This window comes from Lynx canadensis, chromosome A2 (assembly GCF_007474595.2).
Source record: "Lynx canadensis isolate LIC74 chromosome A2, mLynCan4.pri.v2, whole genome shotgun sequence".
NCBI classification, from domain to species: domain Eukaryota; kingdom Metazoa; phylum Chordata; class Mammalia; order Carnivora; family Felidae; genus Lynx; species Lynx canadensis.
The window spans coordinates 28119629-28145568 of record NC_044304.2 but is presented as its reverse complement, the minus strand read 5'-3'; the positions used below and the strand labels follow the sequence as shown (position 1 = coordinate 28145568).

The 25940-nt window shown below is 38.7% G+C and overlaps 1 protein-coding gene across 4 annotated transcripts in view; it reads left to right on the top strand.

Moving 5' to 3' along the window:
• The window catches only part of FHIT (fragile histidine triad diadenosine triphosphatase), a 1435036-nt gene that overhangs the window by 630823 nt on the left and 778273 nt on the right, over positions 1-25940 (top strand). For 3 of the 4 annotated variants that reach the window (XM_030307140.1, XM_030307139.2, XM_030307141.1), the window contains one exon: positions 13185-13304. In XM_030307140.1, the coding sequence (XP_030163000.1) occupies positions 13202-13304 (103 nt within the window). In that variant the 5' untranslated portion in view covers positions 13185-13201. Of the gene's footprint in view, positions 1-6529; positions 6669-13184; positions 13305-25940 lie in introns of those variants that run through there. The other variant, XM_032592328.1, reaches the window with a different exon arrangement.

Here is a 25940-nt window from a genome sequence, read left to right as displayed (position 1 = left end):
GGGTTATTTTTACTGCTAAGATGACCCTCAGTCTCCATCAGACCAAGAAGTCATGCCATACTTTGTCCTTCAGTTTAGAAATCTGCTTCCTTTTTATTCAGGCTTCTGTCTTTTCCTCTTGAGCTGGTTATCTACAAACACAGGTTGTTGATTTTCTAAATGACTCCAGGCCTCAATACTGGTGTTCTAGACCTCCACCACTTGTGTTTGACTTGGCAGGAAATGTTTTTTAAGTGACATAAATAATTTTAAATTTTATACATTTTTGCATGTAAGATCCTGTGTTTAATACTCAAGGTCAGGTTGAAGTGGAAAACACATAGAGGTCATTTATTCATTCTGTTCATCTTGCTTTACTATATGAAAAGTACTTTAGGAGCAAATACCTTTTACAGGTGGGTGCTTTAAGAATGGGTCTCTAGTGGGTCAGTGAGAGAAGGGGGTTGATAATTCACATTATGTGAGGATATTTGAAAATATTTCCTTGGAAAGCTTGTCCCATCTATGATCATGGTAGAAAATAAAAGTATACAGAGAAGACAATAAAATTATTTCAAACCCATTTTGTAACAGGCAAATCATTCTTAAATTCCAGATTTTCCCTATGGTATGTGTACACACAAATGATTTAAACATTTTTTTGTTTACTCATTGTACTCTGAAAATAAATGACTATTTATATTCTAAAAGGTTACATATCATTTATATAAGGTTATGTAATTATATAAATATAAGGTTTTATATAGTTATATAATTACAGGGTTATATGTTATAATTCCATAAATACAAGGTTATATATATCATAAATATAATCTTATATCTGATTTGTATTTTATTCTTTCACTGGAAGAATCAGCTATAAAGCAGATGTCATTACTGAGTGGGAAGTGGTGGCCAGAATGTTAACAGATCCAGAGTTCTGGGGTAGACAGTAGAGGGAGTAAGTGTAAATACTTGTCAGGATGTTGACCCTGCACATTAGGATTGCCATGAGAACTCCTCAAAACAACCCAAAGGATCTCCAGGTAGAAGCCAGGCCAGTTAAATTAAAATATGTGGGAGAGGGCTGTTGGTGAGGATGTCGAGAAACTGGAACCTTCATTCTTTGTTGGTGATAATGTAAAATGGTAGAATCTCTAAGGAAAACAGTTTGGCAGTTTCTCAGAAAGTTAAATACAGAGTTTCCATATGACCCAGAAATTCCACACCTAGGTATACACCCAAGAGAATTGAGAACATAGGCTAACACAGAAGCTTGTACCTGAGTGTTCATAGCAACACTGTTAATACCAGCCCAAAAGGAGAAAGAACTCAAATGTCCACCAACTGGTGAATGGTTTTAAAAAAAATGTAGTACATATATACAATGGGATGAGTCCGCCTTTAAAAGGAATGACACCTGATACCTGCTACAACGTGGATGAACATTGAAACATTATGCCAAGTGAAAGAAGCCAGACACAAAAAGCTACATATTATAGAATGCCATTTTACATGAAATGTCCAGACTGGCAAATACGTAGAGACAGAAAGTAGATTAGTGCTTGCCAAGGGCTGTGGAGAGGGGGACATGTGACCTATTTGCTCATGGATGTGGTGTTTCTTTTTGGAGTGAAGAAAATCTGTGATCATTGCACAACTTTGTGATTATCCACCACTGGCTTGTACATTTAAACAGGTGAATGTTATGTGTGAGTTGTAGCTCAATTTTTAAAAAATTTGAGGGCATAGGGACATTAAAAAAAAAAAGGTCCTAAGATGATTTTCACATATAATAGTGAAGACCCACTTTAAAAAATGGAATTTGAAAACTGAGTGTCCTGTAATTTAAATCTTTGTCTTCACTCATTGAATGAATTACCAAACAAGGCCTTGCATAGCTGGTCCTACCCTACCTTTTAAATCTGTCTCCTCACCTTTCTGTTTTGCTTCCTGCTCTTAGACTCTGCTCTCCCTGCTAGCCCTCTGTTCCTTCCATTTCTTGAAGACCTGATGCTCATTCTTGCCTGGGCACTGGTTTCCTTTGCACGGAACACTGTCCCCAGATGTTTGAATATAATGAGCTCTGCCTCATTCACATATTTACTTCCCTTTCCACTAAACCTATTACTTCATCCCCCTCTGAGTCACTACCTACTTCTGTACCCTAATTATTTCCTTCAAATCACAATCAGGAATATCTCAGCTTGCTGATGGTTTTGGTGCCCACCGCTCACTGATGCTTCTCACCATGCCCTTACAATGCTCCATGAGAATAGGGGTCTGGTCTGGCATGGTCACTGGTAGAATAGTATTTAGAAAATAGTAGACACATAATAAATACTTGTTGGCTGAGTACGTGATTAGTTTAATGAGGAACTAATCCAAGGAAAGACTCCTTGAGTGTAGGCAATCCCTGACACCTCTGTAGTAGAAGGGGAAGGAACCAGGGGCGTGAGATCAGAGTTGGTGGCAACACATGAAAGTGACAGGGGAGAGTGGAGGGGCAGAGGTTGCTGATGAAGTGAGAGCTTGAAAAAGCGTTGGCATTTTGAAATGCTTATGTGTTTTCTGTTTATAAATAGCAGAGCTTGAGGGTTTGTTTTTTTTTTTAACAATTGAAAATTTTTCTTTAGTGACACCATAGGTTGATGAGTTAATCTACTTTACTAAAAATTGTTTTTCTTTGTATAAAAATGTTAAGGTACGCCTTTATTTGCTTGCATTCTCAGACACTTCAGGCTGTCTTCTCTTTCTTTTTGTTCTTGTCATTTTCTTATGGTATATTCTTCTGTCTCCTGTGGAATTTTGACATCTGCCTGTAAGTAAGAATGTTTTATAAGTTTCCTAAACCTAAATTATGTCTCAGCTATCCATTTATGTGCCTTGATTGTTTTCCAAGTCCCCAGTAAAACATGTTTGAGAGCCTGGCCAGCTGAAAATATGCTGTTTCTCAGTGTGATCACAGGTCATTTTTCCTGGTAAGGTTGCTTTTAGAATTCGTTAGCCAGCAGCTTTTCGAGTTCATTTACATTTTTGGTTGGCTAACCTTTGAGTCCCCAGTTTTTAAATAAAGTGAATTGGAATCAAAACATATTTACCACTTGGTAGAAGTATCTGGACTTATTTGCAATGTGGTTTCTTCTGATGACTCTCAGAGACTTGGTCATGTGTTCTAGGGTTGGTCTAGATTCCTGCCATTTGCAAAGTCTTATCAGGATATAAAAAGAGAAAGTTATTTTATTTATTTTATTTTTTATTTTTATTTTTGAAATTTATCATCAAATTGGTTTCCATACAACACCCAGTGAAGAGAAAATCATTTTAAAAGAAAATCTTAGTGGAGCGCCTGGGTGACTCAGTCGGTTGGGTGTCCAACTTTGGCTCAGGTCGTGATCACAAGGTTCGTGTGTTTGAGCCCCACATTGGGCTCTGTGATGACGGATCAGAGCCTGGAGCCTGCTTTGGATTCTTTATCTCCCTCTCTCTCTCTCTCTGCCCCCCTGCTTGTGCTCTCTCTCTCACTCTCTCAAAAATAAACATTATGAAAATTAAAAAAAAAAAGTAAATCTTATCACTCCCATCCATAATGGAATGACACTTTTATTTTTCAAGGTAAAATCTAACTTTTTCATTCTTTTAACCAAAAAGACAGTGTTTCTTTTTCATCATGTCTGGCTTCTTGGGTCCCTGGGAGACTTCTCTTGTCATGGCACACTATTCATCACAGACTGTTTTAGCTGGGATAGTTAGTCATTTCCTCCTACATTATATTCCTGAGGAATAACACATTTTTATTAAAGATCTGGAGAATTGAAGAACACCCAATGCTGACAAAGTTATGGGGAAATAGGCCTTTTGCCTATATTACTTTGAATGTAAATTTTTATAAGCCTTTTGTGAGAGATAGTTAGCAGTATGTGTCAATAGCTTTGAAGATTCATTATCCTTTGAACACAGTGATTCTCACATCTAGGAACTGAGCTCAAAGAGATACACAAACATTGATGTACGGAACACATTTCACATAGCATTGTCAGGAGAATTAAATAAATGTTTATGTAGAAATCGGCTGGAATGAAAATACTGAGTATGGTATTAGCTGTTATTTCTATTTAATCAGGTGCTACTTTTTCACCAACTCTGCTCTGCCTCTAATATGGAGAAAATAGCAGTCACCTAATGGTAGTGCAGTGCCAAATACATGGTTTTACTTGCATTTTAGTTTGACAATTCTGTACTGGATATAGGAAAGCGGTTTTCTAAGCAACTTGGCAATATTATGTGTTAGCTGGCAGTTAACAATTACTTGTTGAATGAAATGTGGCATGACTGTTTGACAGCATACAATACCAACAATGGTATGATGACTAGATTTATAAAATACTTGCTAAATGCTTTCCATGTGTCCTTGAAAACAAGGGACTGTTGTTATCCCCACTTCATGGACTTGTCCTAGAGCTGTGTTCTTAACTTCATTATCCCAGGGGTTCTGCTGGGGTTGGGCTGGGGAGGAGCTTAAGAATCTACTGTTTTTAGAAAAGCTCCCGAAATGATTTTAATTGGAACAAGTGCTCTAGGAAAGTCCTTCTAAACCTTTGATGCATGGACAACACCGCTTGGAATCTTGTGTAACTACAGAATGATGCAGTGGGTTTGGGTGGGGGAGAGCTTTGCTATCTGCATTTCTAATTTTTTTTTTCAACGTTTATTTATTTTTGGGACAGAGAGAGACAGAGCATGAACGGGGGAGGGGCAGAGAGAGAGGGAGACACAGAATCGGAAACAGGCTCCATGCTCTGAGCCATCAGCCCAGAGCCTGACGCGGGGCTCGAACTCCTGGACCGCGAGATTGTGACCTGGCTGAAGTCGGATGCTTAACCAACTGCGCCACCCAGGCGCCCCGGCTATCTGCATTTCTAACATCTCTCAGGTGATACTGACCTTGTTGGTCCTCAGACCACATTTTGAGTAGACACCTCTTGCAGTGCTTGGCAAAATGTGAAGACTTAATATTTGTTCCAAAGAAATCATTTGCTTTGGGAAAAGAGAAAGTAATCATGAAACGAGGTCCTGGTAGTCTGTTGGTTAAGATTTTGCATCCTCACTAACATGGTCTGGTAGGTGCCTTTGCTAAAGTCCTGAGTTTCTCAAACTTGGGTTGTTGGGTTTTGAAGAGTCCTCACATTCTCAAAGGGAGTTTATATTTTGTGTTCTCCATTTGATAAAATAATGGAAAATAATGGACATAGGCATGTATTCCGAATCACCAGATGACTGACTTACAAGGATACTGCCGTGTGGTTTTGGCACCAAAGGATTCCCTTATTGTGACAGTACCTTTGGTTTAGGGATTCTGAAAGCGGGGTCTCTGGAGTCCTAGATTCCCAAGTTTGGGAAGTCCTTAAAGGTGTCTTGTCTGAATAATATCCTTTAAAGGAGATCTTGTGAGGTTCACAGTGAATTTGAGTAAGCCACTTGACTTCCCCCCTTATTCAATGTCTCTAAAATGACGGAACTGGATCTAAGTGATCTCTGTGGGCCTTTTCTGCCTCAAATTCTAGTATTGATTTTTCTTTTGGGGGACAAGGTTAAAAGCATACGGTAGTTATTTCAGTTGGACGTTAACATCACATTGGAAAGCAAACCAGGAAGAAACCTGATCTACCCTGAAGTGAGCTGTTGTCATCTCCCGTTGTTAATGGTTGGGAAATTTAACATTTTAGAGCTTTTGCTTTTGTGCCCATTGAACCTTATTTCACTGCAAATTAGGCTGCCTATCTAGCCCTATCAGAAAATGACTGATCAAATCCACTGAGTCACAAAATTAAATGTGAATAGTCAATAGAGACCTTTTCGTTACTTCCTTTCTCTGTACTATGTTTTGAAGACAGAGTTCTAAAAATAACGTGATGCTACTGGCTGCTGTGAATTCTAGGAGATAGGCAGAGACAGGTTGCAGGAAGTAGAGAGGTTAAGAGAAGGTACAAATAACTTCCACAGCAGAAATGATGGAAAATAGAGACTGATTTAACACATTGAAGGCACATATTTTTAGTTCAAGATAACAGATGTTATTATTAAGGAATATAAGTTAAAGAATTGGCTAAAAATATAAGACCTGGGGTTTTCATTAACATGCTATTATTTATAAACAGGCAAATGCAGGTCTCAGTCACTGTTGCTGGAGTCAGCCTTCTATTTCTGTCTTAGCTGAGGCTGCTAATAAGTCTAAGGGCCTCAACATTGGGCTGAGGTCCTTAACCCAGTGCTTGGTTTTCTGGATGCCAGTAGCTGTCATCTCCATATTTATTAAGAAACCGAGATCCTGGGAGATGATTTTCTCCAGGAATTCAAAAGAAGATTGGTACATCCAGTCTTCTTGTTTGATTAAAAAAAAAATCAGCAATTTTACTTTCGCTTAAAATACAATTGCTTTTGGTCATCTTCATGTGAGAGGAGAGTATTTAATATTTATCTCAGCCTTGCAGACAGTTTGAGATCCTAGAGATGCAGGAATCTTCCCATCACACAGTATTGGCTCTTAGCCATTTCTCTACTTGTGTTCCTCTTATAGTTGCTGGAGTGTTCCTTTTCTACTGAAATTAAAACTTGAGGAAGCATGTCTTTTAACAGCACAAATGGGCAGAATTTTACCACAATTAAAGAAGAAGCTGAATTAGATTTGGGTAAAGAGATAAATAGTACCACTTTTGGTAATATTTCTTGTGACATACATGCGCTTTACTTACACCATCAGCCACTGTTTTCAGATGAGATCTCTGAGGGTACAAATAAAGCTCCAGCATATCAGTAACTATATGAAATTACAATGCTATATTATTTCAATGCCTCAGAAGGTGGACTTGAGAAGGATGGGGAAGCTATCTGAAAGAGACCTAAGGGGGTAAGAATATGCCATGGGACTTAGAGATTGATCTGCATTTATAATGGGAAATTGAGCATTAGTTTAGATAGACTATAATAAGAATAGCCTCTATTGACACTTGTACCCCAATGTTTACAGCAGCACTTTCAACAATAGCCAAAGCATGGGAAGAGCCCAAATGTCCATCAACTGATGAATGGATAAAGATGTGGTCTATATACATAATGGAATACTACTTGGCAATGAGAAAGAATAGAATCATGCCATTTGCAGCAATGTGGGTGTAACTGGAGGGCATTATGCTAGGTGAAATAAATAAGAGAAAGACAGATATCCTATGTTTTCACTCATATGTGGAACTTGAGAAACTTACTAGAAGATGGGGGGAAGAGAAGGGGAAAAATAATTTGAAACAGGGAGGCAAACCATAAGAGACTCTTAAATACAGAGAACAAACTGAGGGTTGATGGGGAGGGGCAGGGTAGAGGGGGAAATGAGTGATGGGCATTGAGGAGGGCGCTCGTTGGGATGAACACTGGGTGTTGTATGTAAGCGATGAATCCTGGGAATCTATCCCTGAAACCAAGAGCACACTGCACACGCTGTATGTTAGCCAACTTGACAATAAATTATACTAAAAAAATAAATTAAAAAATTAAAGAATAGCCTCTACTGAATGAAATAGGATGTATAATTTTCATATCCACGGGAAAAAAATTGACCTAGTCAGTGGAAGGTAGGAAGGAAAATAAAGTGAAGCAAGAAGAGGATGAAAACAAAAGTGAAATAGGATGTTCCAAATAAGCTCAAAGAATAATTGGCATAAATGCATGAGGTTAAACTAATCAAGGTAGGTTGTTCCATGGATGGAAACTAAATGCTGTATTATTTATAAAGTACATTTAAAAGGACACAGTCTAATGATAAGGGGATCCCCGCAAGCTCAATGTTTGGCTCAAGTAATTAGAGTGACTGTGACATGGTAAATCTGAAGAAATAAGGAAAGGGAAACAAACAAAAAAAAAACGGGAAACAAACATAAGAGCAGAAAATAAGCAGTAATAGAGAAAATTAATAAAAGCAAAGAATGGAAAGAAAAGCTTCTTTGAAGCTTAATAGGTAAGATATAAATCCCAGGATGACTGATAAAAATATATATGTTATGAATAGGTACAAAATAAGGTAAATACAGATTGCAGTTTCAATATGTTAAAGAGAATGTGAGTTTTTACCAATAAAGATTAATTTAGGTGAAAAAAATGATTTAGGCTAAATTTATCCTAAAAAGATTCAAGAAACCCCATAATCAGTAAGCATTAAATAAATTGTAATGCTTATCAAGACAATCTTCCCTGTAATATAAAAATAGGCCTAGACAGTTTGACAAGTAGTTCTATTTAAGTCTCAAGGAACAGAAAATCCTTGTTTATAAAACTTCTTATTGAACAGAGAAAAGCCAACCTATAAGTTGGATTTCTTTTTTAGACAAAAACCAGGTTAAAAAGTATTGGCTAACTTAGGACATGATAAAACACTAAGATTCAAATCCAGCAGTGTATTAAAAAATAATTTGACTAAGTGTAATTTTTTAAAAGGTGAAAGGATGTTTTAGCATTTAAAAGTGTTACTGTAATTTATCACATTAATGACAAAGAATAAGAAGTTGTGTGATCAATGACAAAGGGATAAAAATTGTTAAAACTAAGTTTTTTCTCTTTTAAGGAATCAGCCCTTAGCCAACTTAAAATAGAGATTTTTTTTTTTAGCTTGATAAAGTCTTTGTACTAAAAAAGTATGGCAGACATCATTCCTAGTGGATTTATACTCAAAGGTTTAAACTCATTGCTTTACCTTTCAACACATTACCAGATACCACACCAGTGCAGCAAGATAAAAAAAAAAAAAAAAACAACACAAAAGCAGAAAGATTGAAGTGAGAGAGGTAATTGTCATTATTTCTAAGGAAAATCATTTATATAGGAAACCAAAAAGAATCAGCAGAAGCTATTAGTAGCAATCCAAGGGTTCAGCTAGGTTGCCAGCTTGGAAGGGCAACATATAAAAATCAATAGCTTTCCTCTGTATTGGGAATAACCAATTATAAACTATGATGATGATAAGATATCATTTATAATAGTGACATAAACTAAAAGCTATCTAGGAATAAATCTAAGAAAGAATTCATAAAACATATAAGGGAAATTTAAAACCCTATTACAAGAGTTTTATTATGGTATTATAGAACGTAAAAGCAGCATTCATAAATGGATTGATTGAATATTATGAAGGTGTCGCACTTCCTCCATTAAAATTTAAATTCAGTGTAATTCCAATCAACATCTCAGGAATAATTTTTTTTCATGGGGCAGACCTGAATCTACAATTTATATGGGAGAATAGAGATAAGAATTTTTTTTTCTTACAAGGCATTAACATTATACAACAGAAGTTGGCAAATTACAGCCCACAAGCCTAGTCCAGGCTGCCACCTGTTCTTATGAATAAAGTTTTATTTGGACACATCCACATCCATTTACTATGTATTGTCTTTGGCTGCTTTTATTCTGCCATAACAGGGATGAGTGGTTAGAACAGACTGTGTGGCCGGCTGAATCTGGCCCTTTAGAGAAAAAATTTGGCATCCCTGTTCTTCAGCATCTGGCATAGAATCACAATATCTTAAGTACAGACTCCTCCCTTTACACATAAGGGAATTTGGTATAATCATTCCCAGCAATTGGTGTTAGGAAACTGTTTCACAAAAGGAAAAAATTAAACCATTTTCATATTTTATACCAGAAGCAAAGTTTCAAGTAGATTAAATACCTGTTAAAACTATAAAGCTGATAGACAAAAATTTAAGATATTATTTTGGTAACCTTATAGTGGAGACAGGTTTGTTACATAAGATTCACAGGGCACAACCATAAAAAGAAAATTGATCCATACATCAAAATGAATGCTTCCTATTTAATGTATCATATGATAGGAAAACTAACAGATGGTGAGAATATAATTGTCATGTTTAATAGGCCAAGATCCATATTTAAATATACAGGGGGCTCTGAAAAATCAGAAAATAGAAGGGAGGAAACCACTACAAAAGGGCAAAGTATGAATTGGTAATTCAAGAAGGAGAAATATGTACTTATACATACTACACTAGAGACAAAAGTAAAGGATTCCATTTTGTCTATCATACCAGTAAAAGCTACCTAATCAGATACTCTCAAGTGCCGGCAAGAATGTGAGTAAATAGAAGACTAAACATACTGATGCTGGGAATGCAGACTGGTGCTTCTATTTTAGAAAATCTAAATATTAAAACCAAATAATGGGACTCTAGCCTAGATACCCAGGGAAATCTATGTAAGGGTGGTCATCTGTGATATTTGTGGTTCAAGATTGGAGATAAGCTAGTCCTTTGGCACTAGAGGGAAAACTACAATGTAATCCAGTGAGAGGGAATAGGCATTGGGAAGGAATGAATTACGCGTACCTAGAGCACCATGAATGAGTCTCTAAAACAGTGTTGAGGGGAAAAAAAAAAGGCAGAGTGACATTTAAAGCATGATATGATTTATATACAAATTAAAAAAAAACATGCAGGAGCCCTATGTATTTTTGACATGGCAATATTTATAAAAATGCAATTAAGATTATAAACAATACATTAATCATGAAAAAGTGAAGCTCTGTGGTTGAAAGAATGGAACTGGGCATAGAGGATGAAGGAGAAATGATGAGAAAAATGAAAACCAAATGAAGAGTTTTTCATGGACTCTAAGTAGGGGCTTATCAACTAGAGCCTGTGCTGAAGTCAATTCTGTACAATCATCCTTTAGAGGAAACAAATTCTGGGCACATTAGTCCTAACAGCATTGTTAGATCCAGCTTCTCAAACAATGTCACCAGGTATGGGTCTCTCTATCTTGGCTCTGCCCACCTCTCTGGATGTCAGGTGGACTCTTTTTAGTGTAACTTTTAGTTGTTTTGGTTCATGTGAGCAGATTGGCAACTCAGCAGAAAGAAAGTTCTTCCCTTTAGCATCAGCAGGAATCTTCTTGTGGATCTACTTTTTTTTCAGAGGCTCATGTTTTGTCCTGTGTCTGCTTTTGAACCAGCCATGTGACAGATGCCTGAATCACTTTCCTGTCCCTAGAGTCAGGCAGTGGGAATAGCCCCACAAACAGAATATGGTGGTGGTGGTGGGGTATTACCCAAAGAAAAATCAGGATGGTATGGACAGAAATACAGAAAGTAGATGCTGGGCAGGCAACCTTCCCCCCACCCCCAGCAAAAACCAAGTAAGATTAATAATAATCATAAGACACACCAAGAGCTGTAGTGGAATTGAATCAATGCTGTTTGCAGAATGACTGAAATGAAATGCCATGTTTATTTAAAAAATTGTGGGGGAAATGAAAAAAGGTTAACTCTAAACATCTGAAGCACTGCCACTTGCACGATACGTATTTCATCCTCTCCAAGGCATGAATTCATGACAAACAAATAGACTTGGAGGAAGGGCAACTATGTAATGGCTGGAATTGATTGTCTTAGAAGCAATGAATAGTGAACTTCCCATCACTGGGTATATTTATGCATAGTCTAGCCAGTTAGTTGGCCAAGATTCTGTAGGGAAGGACCCAAGGATTGGGAGAATAGTTGGGTTTGATCATGGTTCTCAATCCTTTGGGCAGCTTACTCAAGCATAGATTGCTTGGCCCTTTCCCATAGTTTCTGCTTTGGTAGGTCCAGAGTAGGAATTCAGAATTTACATTTCTTTCAAATTTTTTTTTCAACGTTTATTTATTTTTGGGACAGAGAGAGACAGAGCATGAACGGGGGAGGGGCAGAGAGAGAGGGAGCCACAGAATTGGAAACAGGCTCCAGGCTCTGAGCCATCAGCCCAGAGCCTGACGCGGGGCTCAAACTCACGGACCGCAAGATCGTGACCTGGCTGAAGTCGGACGCTTAACCAACTGCGCCACCCAGGCGCCCCAGAATTTACATTTCTAAGTAGTTCCCAGGTGATGCTGGTGTTGCTGGTCCAGGAAACACACCTTAAGAACCACTGGGTACATTGGTTTTCAATATCCTCATTGGCCTGTCATTTTTATTAGCTAGTTGTAAATGTTCTGAAAACCAGTATTGTATCTTTGAGGCAAACCTTCTATTTTATGTCTTAGTCCCTGACATGTGTTAGGTTCTTGCCATGTGGGCACTTCTAGATGATAGTAGATGACATTTGCATGGCCCTCTGTATCTTTTGAGTCTTTGAGAACATGAGGATCATTAAACAGTTGTACATTTGTTGGTATGCTTTGTAAAATAGTCAACCATTTACTGACATTGTCTGTTTTGTAATCTTCTGGTTTCCCATGGATTGATCTATTCTCACAGATTTATAGGAGGATAGTTTCTGAATTGGAAAATGAGTGGTTTTCCAAGGAGGGTCTTAGTTACTCAGGAAGTAACATTGCCATGCATAAGCATAGGAATGATGGAAAACCCTTACTTGGTACCCAAATGCTAAGCACCGCATACTGATTCAGTCATATTCCACTCCCATGACTCCCCCCCCCAAAAGAGAATATGAAATATTTCACAACCTGCATTAACCAGGAATTGTTCTCCTCTTGAAGTCTGTTATTTCTTTTTTCTCAAAATTTTTCCCTTCAATTTTGGAATTTTTACTAGAATAGTTCTTTGGAAGTGCTCATGTTTTGGTAGTTATTTGCTATTTCTTTTTTCTCAAAATTTTTCCCTTCAATTTTGGAATTTTTACTAGAATAGTTCTTTGGAAGTGCTCATGTTTTGGTAGTTATAGGCAAGGTCAAACGGTGTTTGTACCTTTTCTAAATTGCTTTTACATAAATAAAGATGAAACCATTTGAGAAAAGCATTTAGGAATTAAATGGTTTATAGTCCATGCTTAACAATTAAAAATTTCAGCTTAGCAAAAATGATGAAATGAATGGATAAAAATAACCTGACAGGTGGAACCTAGTAACTTTGGGTTAAGGTGACTGCTTGAATTACAGAGGGATTTAAGAAGACTGTTTCGTTGTCCTTGTGCAAGCTTCTGCTTAAAAACAATCAAGGCAACACTGCGTAAGGAGAGGAGAGTATTTTAGGAGGATTTGCCAAGAATCCATCTTAGTGGACTTAAATGGGGAACAGCTTCAGTGATTTCTACTTTGCAACCAACAATCTGTAGTATTGGAATTTGCTTTTTTTAGAGTTGTATATAGTCTGAGTTTCTCAACTGAATTTTACAAATTCTCATTTCCTAAATCATCTTCTCTTTCAGGTTTCAACCGTGAGGAAATGTCATTCAGATTTGGCCAACACCTCATCAAGCCCTCTGTGGTTTTTCTCAAAACAGAACTGTCCTTTGCTCTTGTGAACAGGAAACCTGTGGTACCAGGACGTATCCTTTTTGTTTTGTTTTGTTTGGTTTTAAGAGAGGAAAAATAAAATGCCTCTGAACTTAACAGACCAGAGGATTGCAGCATTGGCTTCCAGTGTCGGTCTGAAAAAGAAAAGGGCTCCGCCTTCCTCCCCCTTTGGAGAAACCAGGTAAGATGTTGCATTTATTCCGAATCCAGTTGGTGGCACCAGTAATATGCTTGATCAATGTTGCAGAACTTTCTGAAAAGAGTTGCTTAGCAACCGTGGCTTTGGAGGTGAATTTTTACTTGACCTTTTCACTATAGTAGCTGTGTAAATAAATAGGTGCTTCTAAAGTGGGCCTAGTGAATATCATGGGTACTTTGTTTTCAGTTATCAGTAGCAAATCTTAATAGTAAGATAGAGATTGGCTGGCACTTTTGTGATGTGGAAATAAGGTATTACCTAAGGATTTGTGATTGACTTGGTGTCTTTACCTTTTAGGGATCATTCTAGCAAATTCATATACCTCAATATACCTAACAAAATAGTCATTTTCATTTTAGGATCTGAAATAGCATTTTTTTTTTTTTCTTGGAGAGCATCCCAGCTTCTGGATGGTCATCCAGTATCATTGGTGGTAGAGTTTTATTTCTCTCTGACCGTTGACTTGTTGTCTTTCCTGCTGCTGACTTCATTGGAAGCTTTATTCTTTGCAGCGGGAGCAGCAGGAATTGGTGAAATGTTCTGGAGTTATTTTTGTGTTTGCTTAGAGTGTCACTCGTGACTGTGTGCAAATGACTTTTGTACTGATGCTTTAGAGTTATTTTTTTCTCTTTCTCTCTAATTTAATTTACTATGCAGAGGGCAATAAAGTATAAAATTTCATATTTTAAGATAATAAACATTTTCCACACTAAGACATGATTTTACTTTGAAATAAATGTCTCTGTAATTTTGAATCTATAAGTATCTCAAGATTTTTTTTCCAGAGTAAATTAAAATTGTGTGTGTGTATATGTATGTATGTGTGTGTATATATATATATACATATATATATATATGTATATATATATATACACACACGCACACACACATATATATACACATATATATATATATATATATAATTTTTTTCCCCTATGGGAATTTTCAAAGTGTGTGAGAACTTCAGGAATAATCTCCTTTCTGGGCCATATACCTGATGTAACATTGAAAAAAAACACAAATAAGAAAAAAAGCACCAAAAGAGAATTGTGATTTTATGGTAGACACCCGGATTCCTTGAATTTAATTTTGACTAAATAAATTATGTACATTTATAAAACTAATGATAACAGCAGTAAACTACTAATACAAATTACTTCTTGATATTTACCTTTAAATTTATAAAAATAGTCTAAATTATAAATGGTAAATATTTATTTATTTATTTATTTTATTTTTTTTTTTAAAAGGTGATTTTATTTTTTTTATTATTTTTTTTTTTAATTTTTTTTTTTCAACATTTATTTATTTTTGGGACAGAGAGAGACAGAGCATGAACGGGGGAGGGGCAGAGAGAGAGGGAGACACAGAATCGGAAACAGGCTCCAGGCTCTGAGCCATCAGCCCAGGGCCCGACGCGGGGCTCGAACTCACGGACCGCGAGATCGTGACCTGGCTGAAGTCGGACGCTTAACCGACTGCGCCACCCAGGCGCCCCAATGGTAAATATTTAAAAATATTATTTCTTGTCTACTGAAGTAAAAATAAAAGCTGGAATGGTTCAGGAAAGTCCTATAAAAAAAGAAAAATTTTCAAGCTGTATGTCAATTTTATATGGAGTTCTTCTAAGAGACTTTGAAGTTCTTAAGATGACAGAAGCATTTTATTTTTTCGTTTGATTCTGCTGCAAGTTTGTGGTTGTCTTTTTCCTCTGTGGATTTTTTTTTTAATGGTTGAGCATTCTGGTGTCAAAAGAATATGGTTGAAATGCCATATCTCTTTGAGTGCCAGCTTTAATTGACTTTTATCTTCTATCAAAGAGGGGACCTGGGATGAAAATGTGATTTTAGATGAACAAATTTTTTTTTTTTTTAATTTTTTTTTTCAACGTTTATTTATTTTTGGGACAGAGAGAGACAGAGCATGAACGGGGGAGGGGCAGAGAGAGAGGGAGACACAGAATCGGAAACAGGCTCCAGGCTCTGAGCCATCAGCCCAGAGCCCGACGCGGGGCTCGAACTCACGGACCGCGAGATCGTGACCTGGCTGAAGTCGGACGCTTAACCGACTGCGCCACCCAGGCGCCCCTAGATGAACAAATTTTAATACCTTGCCCTGGAAGGTTGCAGAGTTGTACTGCTTTTTTAATGGTTAATAATAGAATGAATTTAGCTTTGTAATTTTTTTAACTCATATCTTGATAGCAGAAAACTTGATTTTCATGGTCTTTCTAACAAATTTTGTCAGGTGTGATGCAAGATATAGGTCATAGACATGCTTGTACTTCAGTTGAGGTGTCTGCCTCTAGGAAAATGCACAAGCTGAATAGTGAGCCGTTAGTAAATGATGACTAGTCTTTTTCCAGATGGCACTGGAGCTGCTGTTTTGGAAATGGGTCCTGGTCAGTTCTCCTATCTTTGAGTAAATGCCAGGGACACGAGGGACGTCGCATTAAAGTGAGCAAACCTCAGTTTGCTTGGAAGGTAGCAAGAAGGAGCCGACCCTTTCTGAGGATAACAGAACCAGGACATTTTTATAATCTGTATATTGAGTGAGGCATTTCATATCTGCAGGGTTGAAAGGGGTCTCAGGACCAGTAGATAATGTATTCAGACAATCCTTTTTATATGATGATTTTGTGATTTTTTTTTTTTATTTTTTTACTTTACCTTTGTAAACTTGGCTAGGTGACAACGGTGAGAAGAATCTTAATACATTACTCATTCGCCTGCAGAAAGCGATATTCTTTTGTCTTGTGATTTGGGAATTGAAGCTGTGGATAGCTCTGCCCACTCACATTTCATAAAATAAATGGTGAGATGTCTGCAGCGGGCTTTAATCTTCCCCCAGTGCTCTGTTCTGTCTGCCCTAGGTGAGCCCCTTGGTGTGGGTGTCCTAAGTCGTACAGCATCTTGAACCCTCCCTGCTCCTGGACTTCTCTCCAGCCCACACATCATTCAGACCATGGCTCCCAATTCTATCTTTCTCCTTCCTAGTCCCTTGCAAACTACTAGTGAATATAATGAATGTTTTTTTTTTTTTTTAAGGAGAAAGTCCAAACTCTTTAGCATAATCTTAAAAGATTTTCACTATTCTTTTTTTTCATTTTTAATGTTTATTTATTTCTGAGAGAGAGAGCATGAGTTGGTCAAGGGGCAGAGAGAGAGAGAGAGAGAGAGAGAGAGAGAGAGAGAGAGAGGGAAACACAGAACCCGAAGCAGGCTCCAGGCTCTGAGCTGTCAGCATGGAACCCGGCACGGGGCTCGAACTCACAAACTGCGAGATCATGACCTGAGCTGAAGTCGGACACTTAACCGACTGAGTCACCCAGGCGCCCCTAAAAGATTTTCACTATCTTGACTCAACCTTCCCCCTTTACAACTATTTCCTAAACAGGTGTTGTATTTCCTTTCACCATGTTCCCCACCCCTGGCCACCTTTACCCTGCCTTTCTCTTCGAGATGAGATCCTACCCATCCTTTTTTGTTTCAACTAAAATGTTCTGATACCCGCCTTGCCCTCTCAGGAAGTAAATGTGTGGTCCTCTCTGTGACCCTTGACTCCTTATTTGCATGTCGATTCATGCAGCAGTTTATTACAGAGCTCCTGCTCTGTTCCAGGCATTGGGCCAAACACTTACCCAGTCTGCCTCGTGTCAGAACTATGTGCATTCTTGTTTGTCTCTGTGCAGAGTCCTTCGTTCCTGGAAAGGGGTGGGGCAGGAGCTCTTACACGTCTTTTTCCTCAGCATCCAAAGTACTATCCTGCCTGAATTTTAAGTGAAGCTGTAATCATCAGGAGCATATGGATCATTTCGATTGATGGAGCGGGACAACAAGGGTCCATGGAAATCCTGCCTTTTCAGTATGCCCAAGCACCAGCCAAATCTTGTTCCCATTTTATTCCAGATCTTTTAGTATCCTATTAAAGCTATATTTTTTCCAACTTTCCCCTCCTGCTTTGTCAGTTGGAATCTTGTTTACATGTCTGTGTTACAAGGGTACAGTTAAGTCTAAAAGTGGTGAATGAATTGATGGCCGATGGAAAAAGATTTTTTTTTGCCTGTTAGTTTTCAATGGACAAGTCTGTATTTTAAGGGCAGTATATTGGCATCTTTACATAAATGGGAAATTATTATTTTGTATTTATGATGATTTTCTTTTTTTTTTTTTTAAATTTTTTTTTTTTCAACGTTTATTTATTTTTGGGACAGAGAGAGACAGAGCATGAACGGGGGAGGGGCAGAGAGAGAGGGAGACACAGAATCGGAAACAGGCTCCAGGCTCTGAGCCATCAGCCCAGAGCCTGACGCGGGGCTCGAACTCACGGACCGCGAGATCGTGACCTGGCTGAAGTCGGACGCTCAACCGACTGCACCACCCAGGCGCCCCTATGATGATTTTCTTTTTAAAGAGTATTCAGGTGGCCTTTGGGGAATGTGCCATTCATGAGACTTGTAAATGTCATCTTTGAACTTGTGTCCTCTCTAACATTTTGCTCCCTCTCCCCAAACCTTTTTTTCTTAGGACTTTGCTCACTGACTTTTTCATACCTTTCAGAGGAGGAAAAGAACTGTTAGATCAGGGGCCAAAGGTAAACTTTTGAAGCAAGACTATTGGCTTCATTCTCAAAAGACCCACTCGAATCCCTCCTTGTCCCCACCGAAAGCAAATACTTCTGCTTGTTGCAAACAGTGTTTAAAGCTGATTGAACAGGCTTTGGCCTCTGTGGTGCAACACTCAAGAAGGATATGTCAGAATGTCTTTAATCCATTAATTTCTTGTTCCTGGAAAATGCTTTTCAGAGTGTCTTGGTGAGAGAACAGAATCATTTTGGAGATTGCATCTTAAGAATTCTGTAGTGAACATTTTATTCATGGACCTCAGTGCAGTCCAGCTATTGTTCATGGCTTAAGTAAATTTGAGCCAGTACGGTTAATACTTCTCCGTACCCCGTTCCCTTGCATTGTGCTACATCTCCCTCCCATCTTGAGCATGAAAAATGAATTTGAGTATTAGTGGAATCCATTTAGAGACTGGGGCTTTTATGGTAAGTAAAATTATTCATTTGTTATGTCCTGGTGTTTTCAGCAGACTGCGTATTGATCTTTGGATTGCTATTCAGAATGGCAGAAGGGGCCCTAACGTAAGGGAACACGGCGACGTTTGTGAACGGGTTGAATGCAGTGTGTAATGACAGAGATAAACCTGGCTTGCTGGCCATACTCTATTATACAAATCATTTGTCAACAGTTTATTGGATCAGTTTTTAAAAAGAGCAGGTTTTTCCAAACAGGAGCATTGCACACGGAATGTTATCAAGTGCAGACACTGTTTGGATGATGCATTGAGGATAGCTTTATAAAGTGCATTTGTGAAGAATTAGACTATGTCCCTTGAAAGATATTTCTGCTGAATGTTAGAAACAAAAGTTGGGCACAATGGAAATTGTTCTCTAAGGTCCAAGTTTAATAGGTAAAAAAGAAAACTCTGGCAAATGTCTTTTAATATACGATTTTACCTTTCCAAGCAAGCAATGGGAAGTTGTCTGTTTTTAGACTATTGCCGTGTTGAGTTCTCCTGAAGCAAATGAACAAATAATAAAAATAGCTTCATTACTTAACAGTGCTTCTTACGGAATGGATGCTATAGATAAAAGTGCCCTTTTAGTTCTTCCATAAAAATCAGAAATATTTGTCATTTCCTGAGTAGGTTGTAATCTTGTGAATTTCTTTAATTGTTCAGGAAACTGCAGTTATTAGCGATCTGATGATCTTTCATTTCTCAAAAGAGTTTCTTTTTAAACCTTCCTGTGCAAATAAAATAAGCACAGGCACTATTTTAATATCCTTATTACTAAAGATAGTTTTTCTTTCTTAAAATTTCCCTCAGTGTGTCTTTCCCCCTTCCCGCCCTCCCCCCCCCACCCTGTGCATGCCTGTCTTGTATTAGCTAGCTTAAAGTACTCTTGGAGAGACATTCAAGGGCAATCTTGCTGTCCTTTGTCCTGAGCTGCAGTGGGACAAGTTGGTTTTCTTACAGTCATATTTTTCTTTATTTTGCAGGTTATTGTGTTCAAGAATTCTGCATGTGGCAGTGGTTGTTCAGTTAGAACAATTCTGTTTCTGTGGGAAAGGTTCCCATATAAATGTTTACCTACCTTTGGGTTGGTAGCTAGAAAGAGTCTTTGAAGGCATCAGCAGGGACAAAGGAAGCTCTTGGATGCTTTTATCATTCACTAAGTTGACTAATCTCTTTTTTCAAGCATCTAGAACCCACCACAGATGATCTTGGCAACCCTCATTGCAAGACAAACCTTGTGTGACCCTCATCCATCTTGACTGGTCATCTGAAGAATTACTGCACAAAGAGCACATGCATTTTATCTCAGATGCCACTTCTTTGGTTGGTAATTAGCTCACAGTGTTAAGGATGATTCTGAGGCTACATGCAGGGTCAGTGGGTAGTAATTGTCTTGGGTACCAGAGGAGAAAGAGGAACGCTCCTTGCCAAGTTGTGCCTCCCCCAGGTTTATTTTTCGTTCCTGGAGCTGAGACTGGTGTCTTTGTTTTTATTGTAGACACAATGATGGATTGTTGGCACCTGATACTGAAGGAATTAATAGATGCTTTGTATGTGTGCAGGGAACGTTTGAAATCGGATGGAAAACAATGTGTGGATTTTATATCCTTTGTCCTGGCCCATTCAAACCAAGGTGACTCACCCATGAGGCGGTGGATGTAAAGCATGTGCAGATTGGTCTCTAGACCTCATCCTGGCCTCTTCCTACTGTCAGTGGTCTCTCCCTGGCTCCTTGCTGAGTGCTGGCTGATGAGGATATGCATATGGTGGCCTTGTGGTTCACTTGGCTCCTCTTCTGAGTGATTTTCCTTCACCTTGACCTCTTCTTTATAATAGGATTTACCTTCTAGCTTCAGGCCCTGCTGTGAATGGGGTGAAATGGGCAGGTCTGACCATGGTTATGCATTAATGGAGGGAAATGCAACTGACTTTTTGAGTAGAGCTTTTAGGAGGTTGCTGCATTCTCTCAGAATTGCACAAAGCCTATAGAATCACTTTCACCACCAGAAAAAGATATCTTTACAATCTGCCTGTCGATATAAAATAGAACTCTGTTGGTATGTGAGCACAGGGAGGGGCGGGGGAGGACAGTATGAGGGGTGCTCTGTTTCCAGCTGTAGCAAATGGTAGGATGGTAATTATAGGTATTAAAATAACACTTTGAATATTTCTCATATTAGTTGCAAAAATGAATATCCTATAACAGGACAAGCCATTTCCCATTTCTATTTGTTTCTATGTGAAACTTTCCCCAGGTAATTTTAAATCATCACGGTTAACAATTACTGAACTCTGTTCATTATATTCCAGGCATGTTTTTGACCTGCTTCCTATGCAAGCCATCAGATTGTGAGGAACAGGGAAAGGCTGGCCACGGTGTTGCCAGCCTCACACTTGTAACAGAACATAATTAGAAGTAATGAATGAAATAATACATCATTATTCATAAGAAATGTCACGTAATTAACTTAAATAATGCAAAATATATTCTAATTTCCATTTGGAATGAAAATAGATTTGTTGGAACATCAGTAGGCAGTTAATGTTTATCCTATATTTTCATACACATATCAAAACTGTTAAAATCTATTGAAGGAATAAACATGGATTTTCCACAACACAATAAGTCAAGATGGCTTTCTTTTGCTAATAGAGTCTTATGTATATTCCTCATTTATTATATATGTAGTTTGTATATATGTTCAATTTTTAGAATTAGCATAATTTATATTTATTGCGAATTAATGATCTAATTTATTTACTTAGCTTCCATTTCTTCTCTCAGACTAATTGACTGAAAAAATAACTATAAATTTGCAAATAGCTCTTGGGCACAAATTCTAAATGGGCCTTATCCTAGGAACTCTCTACAATAGTAGATCTTGGAACTAGTTTTGTGTTCTAAATTATTTCCTGGGATTTCTCCTATAGGCTTTAAATGTGCCTCAGGAGTCTTGGTTTGGCTTAGATGTAGCCACGGTTGGGGCTCAGGATGTGGGTGGATATGTCTTAGGCAGAGGCATTATTTTCATATGCAAACAATTAGTATGACACATGGCACTGACGAATGTCAGGGTAGTTCTTGGAAACTCTCTGCTGTGTCAAACATCAACCTGTCAATTTCTGTATTGTGGAGAGGTCTGGGGAGCCCCAAGGGAGGAGGCAAAGAGGAAGGAGCAACATGCAGGGGATAGTACATACAGAAGGGTTTTGAGAGTTTAATAACAGGAATGGACATGCCAGTGGCCATGTCTCAGTGACAGCCCTGGTTGTAGAGAGATGAAGACTGATAGGAGGAAGCTGCTGTTAGACCCTTTGACTCAAACCTGATATTTGTTCTTCAATAACATTGAGTCCAGCAGAATCACAGGTTTACCAATAAATTAAAAACAACAGAATTCAGGGGCATCTGGGTAGCTCAGTCCGTTGAGCATCCAACTCGATTTTGGCTCAGGTTATGATCTCACAGTTTGTGAGGCTGAGCCCCATTGGGCTCTGCATTGACAGAGCCACGCCTGCTTCCGATTCTCTCTTTCGCTCTGTCTCTGCTCCTACCTCATTTGCCTATGTGCTCTCTATCCCTCAAAAATAAATACATAAGGGGGACCTGGGTGGCTCAGTCAGTTAAGCATCTGACTTGGGCTCATGTCACGATCTGACAAATTGTGAGTTGGAGTCCCATGTCGAGCTCTGTGCTGACAGCTCAGAGCCTGGAGCCTGCTTTGGATTCTGTGTCTCCCACTCTCTCTGCCCCTCCCCTGCTCATGCTCTGTCTCTGTCTCTGTCTCAAAAAAATGAATAAAACATTAAAAATAAGTAAACATTAAAAAAAACTATTCTAAAAACAAAACGAGAAAACAGAGTTCTTTATTTCAAATGACCACCTTCCTTACATGACCTGGCAGTTCTCTAAGAACAATTTAGGGTAAAGCTTAACCTATAGCAGGAGGAGACTGAGATAGTGTCCTATTTCTCCTGTGTGCATTTGTAGTAGGGCTGAAAAGCGTATATACACATATACAACTTCATAATATCTTTTGTTAAAAATATTTTGGAAATTAATTAAACTTAAATAATAAATTATGATGAGTAATGCATTTTTGGAGTTGCTACTTTGTTTTGTCCTTGTTGACCAATGAGCAGTTGAAATGGGAAGGTTGAGTCTCAGGCCAATGGTGGTTCTACTAGATGGAAGTGAGGACTTCACCTGGGACTCTTGAGCCTCACTGTGTCCTTCTCTCCACCCCCTCTAGCTGCCATCCCATGAGCAGCAAACCTTTTTGTATCATTGGTTAGGTGCTGTAAGGAGTTATTTTCCCCAGAGTCTAAAACCTTCCCTATTACTCCTCCTTTCTATGGCTATGTTGTTGTAAATGTATTCTCTGCCACTTGTATTTCTCACTGACATTTTGGTGGCTTTGTTGTTTAGGTGTAATCATCATTATCATTTAAGAATAGGACTAACCTTGGTGAATTCTGCAGTGCTGGTGTGGGAGGACAGGTGGTCTAGCTTGTCTAGCTGTATTTTGCTCCTAGGTAAAATGAGTCCAGGAGGAGCAAAACTCATCTGGCTCTCTAATTATTCTGTTTTCTAATAGCTTTTGAAATGGCTGTACTTATCAAGAGATCTTTTCATCTTTAAGATTTATTTCCAGTTCAACAGATTTGTAGGAAATAAGACTTATCTGTTGAGTGCTAATACTTTAACAGTAAACCACGATCCCTTTCCATTCACCAAAGATGATTGCTTTAAAATTTGTTAAATAAGATATGTCAGGATAAAATAAATCAACAGAAATTACATTAAAATCTTTAGAGTGTTTCTCATGCAGACGGGTAGAATACTAGTTAGTATTTTCTATTCTGTTTGGAAACCAAATGACCCCTAGAAGCTTTTTTCTCATGGAGCTGTATCTTCAGTAAAGTCATTGAAATTCAGGAATAGAACAGACATTCACTGAGACTTTTCACATTGTCCTAGAATATGAGCAACTAGAGCCCAAACAGAAAGGCTGACAATCCTCCTGGAGAGCTACTCATGTATGAGAGAGAGCCACACTCACTTTACTAAGGGGTAGCAGCAGAACCAGACCTACCATGTTGAGCCACACTTCCATGCTGCCAGACTATGTAAGAGGAGAATCAGTGAGGGGAAAGATACAGCCAGATGGAATGAAGAATTCCAGAGGACTCTTCTCCCTCTAGATGACTCTTACTGCCCATGAAAGTCATGAGCAGAATGTAGCTCAAAGACCCGAGCTGGATGATTTCAACAAAAGGGTGCTGCCATTTTGTTCCCTGGCTGGATGCTGAGCTATGGAACCTGCAGGCTATAGAGACAACTGCTATGGGATAGGAGTGTGGTACAGGTACAGGATAGGCTCCTTAGGAGAACTTCCCATCTACTCTATAGAGTTTGGGATTACACATGAGCACAGACCAGTGCCTGCCTCTCATTTGCTTCTGAATGGGGCAAGGATGGGAAGAGCCTTTTTGGAATGGCCTATAGTAGAAGGGAAAAAAGGGATTGAGGAGTAATATTCCTGAGAAGAAGATGGAAACAGCTTTTCTACCACACTCCTGTTGTCTGGAGCCCTTGGAAGAAACATATAAGCAATTCAGCAGGTCCCTTGGTCCTGCACAGAACCATGAATGCCAAAGTAGTGGGCATGTGCCACAAGGGTGCTCAGGTAGATATTGGCATAACTGAGGCACTGACCTGTCGAGAAATGTGACTGGGTCATATACCACTGACAGTGTTGTAAAGACATGCTGTCTTTTTTGAATGGACCCTCAGAAGCAGATAAAGTGACAGTAGAGCTTGAATACCTTTCCAGAAAAAAAAAAATCAGCTTTGAACTATGTTGAGACCCATATATTTGCAAAAGCTCCCACCAGATGGAACTGGAGCTAGACTCGGGATACCAGCCTTTTACCTGCTGACAACCAGTTACCTAAGACCATGCTGCCTCTAAAATCAGAGTAGCTCAGCCCCAGAATGGGGAAAAAGTTGGAAGACAGCTCAAAGTAGTCAAGGTTGCCGCTCAAGCCTGTCCTTAATCTGAGACTGGACAGATAATTTTAATTCTGAAAAGTGAGTGCAGAGTGACAGATTCTGCCAAAACCTTGCTAAGGGTCTGGGAAGGGATTCTATGTAGCATGATTAGAAGAGCAATAACAAGGAATATGAGCACAACACGTCTTTGCCCACCCCACCCCAACCAGAGTTGAGATTCTTCAGTCACTGTTTACACAAGTAAAGTGGTAACATAAATCTTTAAAAAAGGTGATTTATCAGTTAATACCATGTTAGATAGTAGTATGTGATCTGTTGATGGCCTTAATTCCTAGGAACAGAATCTCGAGTATAGTAGATGGTTAAGAAATATTTATGGGAAAATATTACTTTTGTTTCAAAACAGGTTGATTAGGTAAAAGAGCATTCAATTACTTAACAGGTATGTCTGATGGGATTGGTAGGGGATTTTCAGAGTGTCCTTAATTAGCCAGTGAAGGCTTGCTATATGCCAAGTTTTATTCCTTCTGTTTTTCAATTCTAGTGTTAATATGGTACACTCTTGATTTGAATTATCAGTCTAAGGATTGAATGCTACTGGACTGTTCTACATGATAACAGCCAGAATGAGCCTATTAAACATCTTGAATCCATGTCACGTCTCTGCTTATGGCTTCCTGTTTGCTTCCAACTAAAGTCAGTTATACAATGATCTACAAGATTCCTACATAAGTCTTCCATCTGTCCCCCACCACCAACCATTATCCTTTGATTTCATCTACTGTCATCATCCTTTAGTGATTTGAATGGTGACCTCCAAATGGTATGTCTGTCTTAATCTCCTAAACCAGTGAATATTACCTTACTTGGAAAAGGGTCTTTGCAGAGGAAATGCAGTTAAGAATTTTGAAATAAGATCATCTTTAGGGTGGCACATGTCCTAAATCCAGTGGCACACGTCCTTAGTGACACAAGGGTGGGGACTGCACAGAGCAGAGGAAGCATTAACGTGACCAGGGAGGCAGAGGGAAGAGTGGTGTGGTAGAAATCAAGGGATGTTGGTGGCCACCGGAAGCTGGGTGAGGCAAAGAACAGGTTCTCCCCCGGAACTGCCAACACCTTGATTTCAGACTTCTGACTTCCAAAATAGTGAGAGAGTCCGTTTCTTTTGTTTTCAGCTACCAGTTTGTGGTAATTTGTTACAGCAGCCACAGGAGACTGATCTGCTTTCCACACTCACTCCGCTCCTTCCATACCCACTTCCTTGTTGTTCATTGAATATTCTAAGCACAGTCCTGCCTCACAGCACTTGAACCAACTGTTCTTGGAATGCTCTTCCCCCGATGAATGTACGCCATGCTGTTTTATCTCC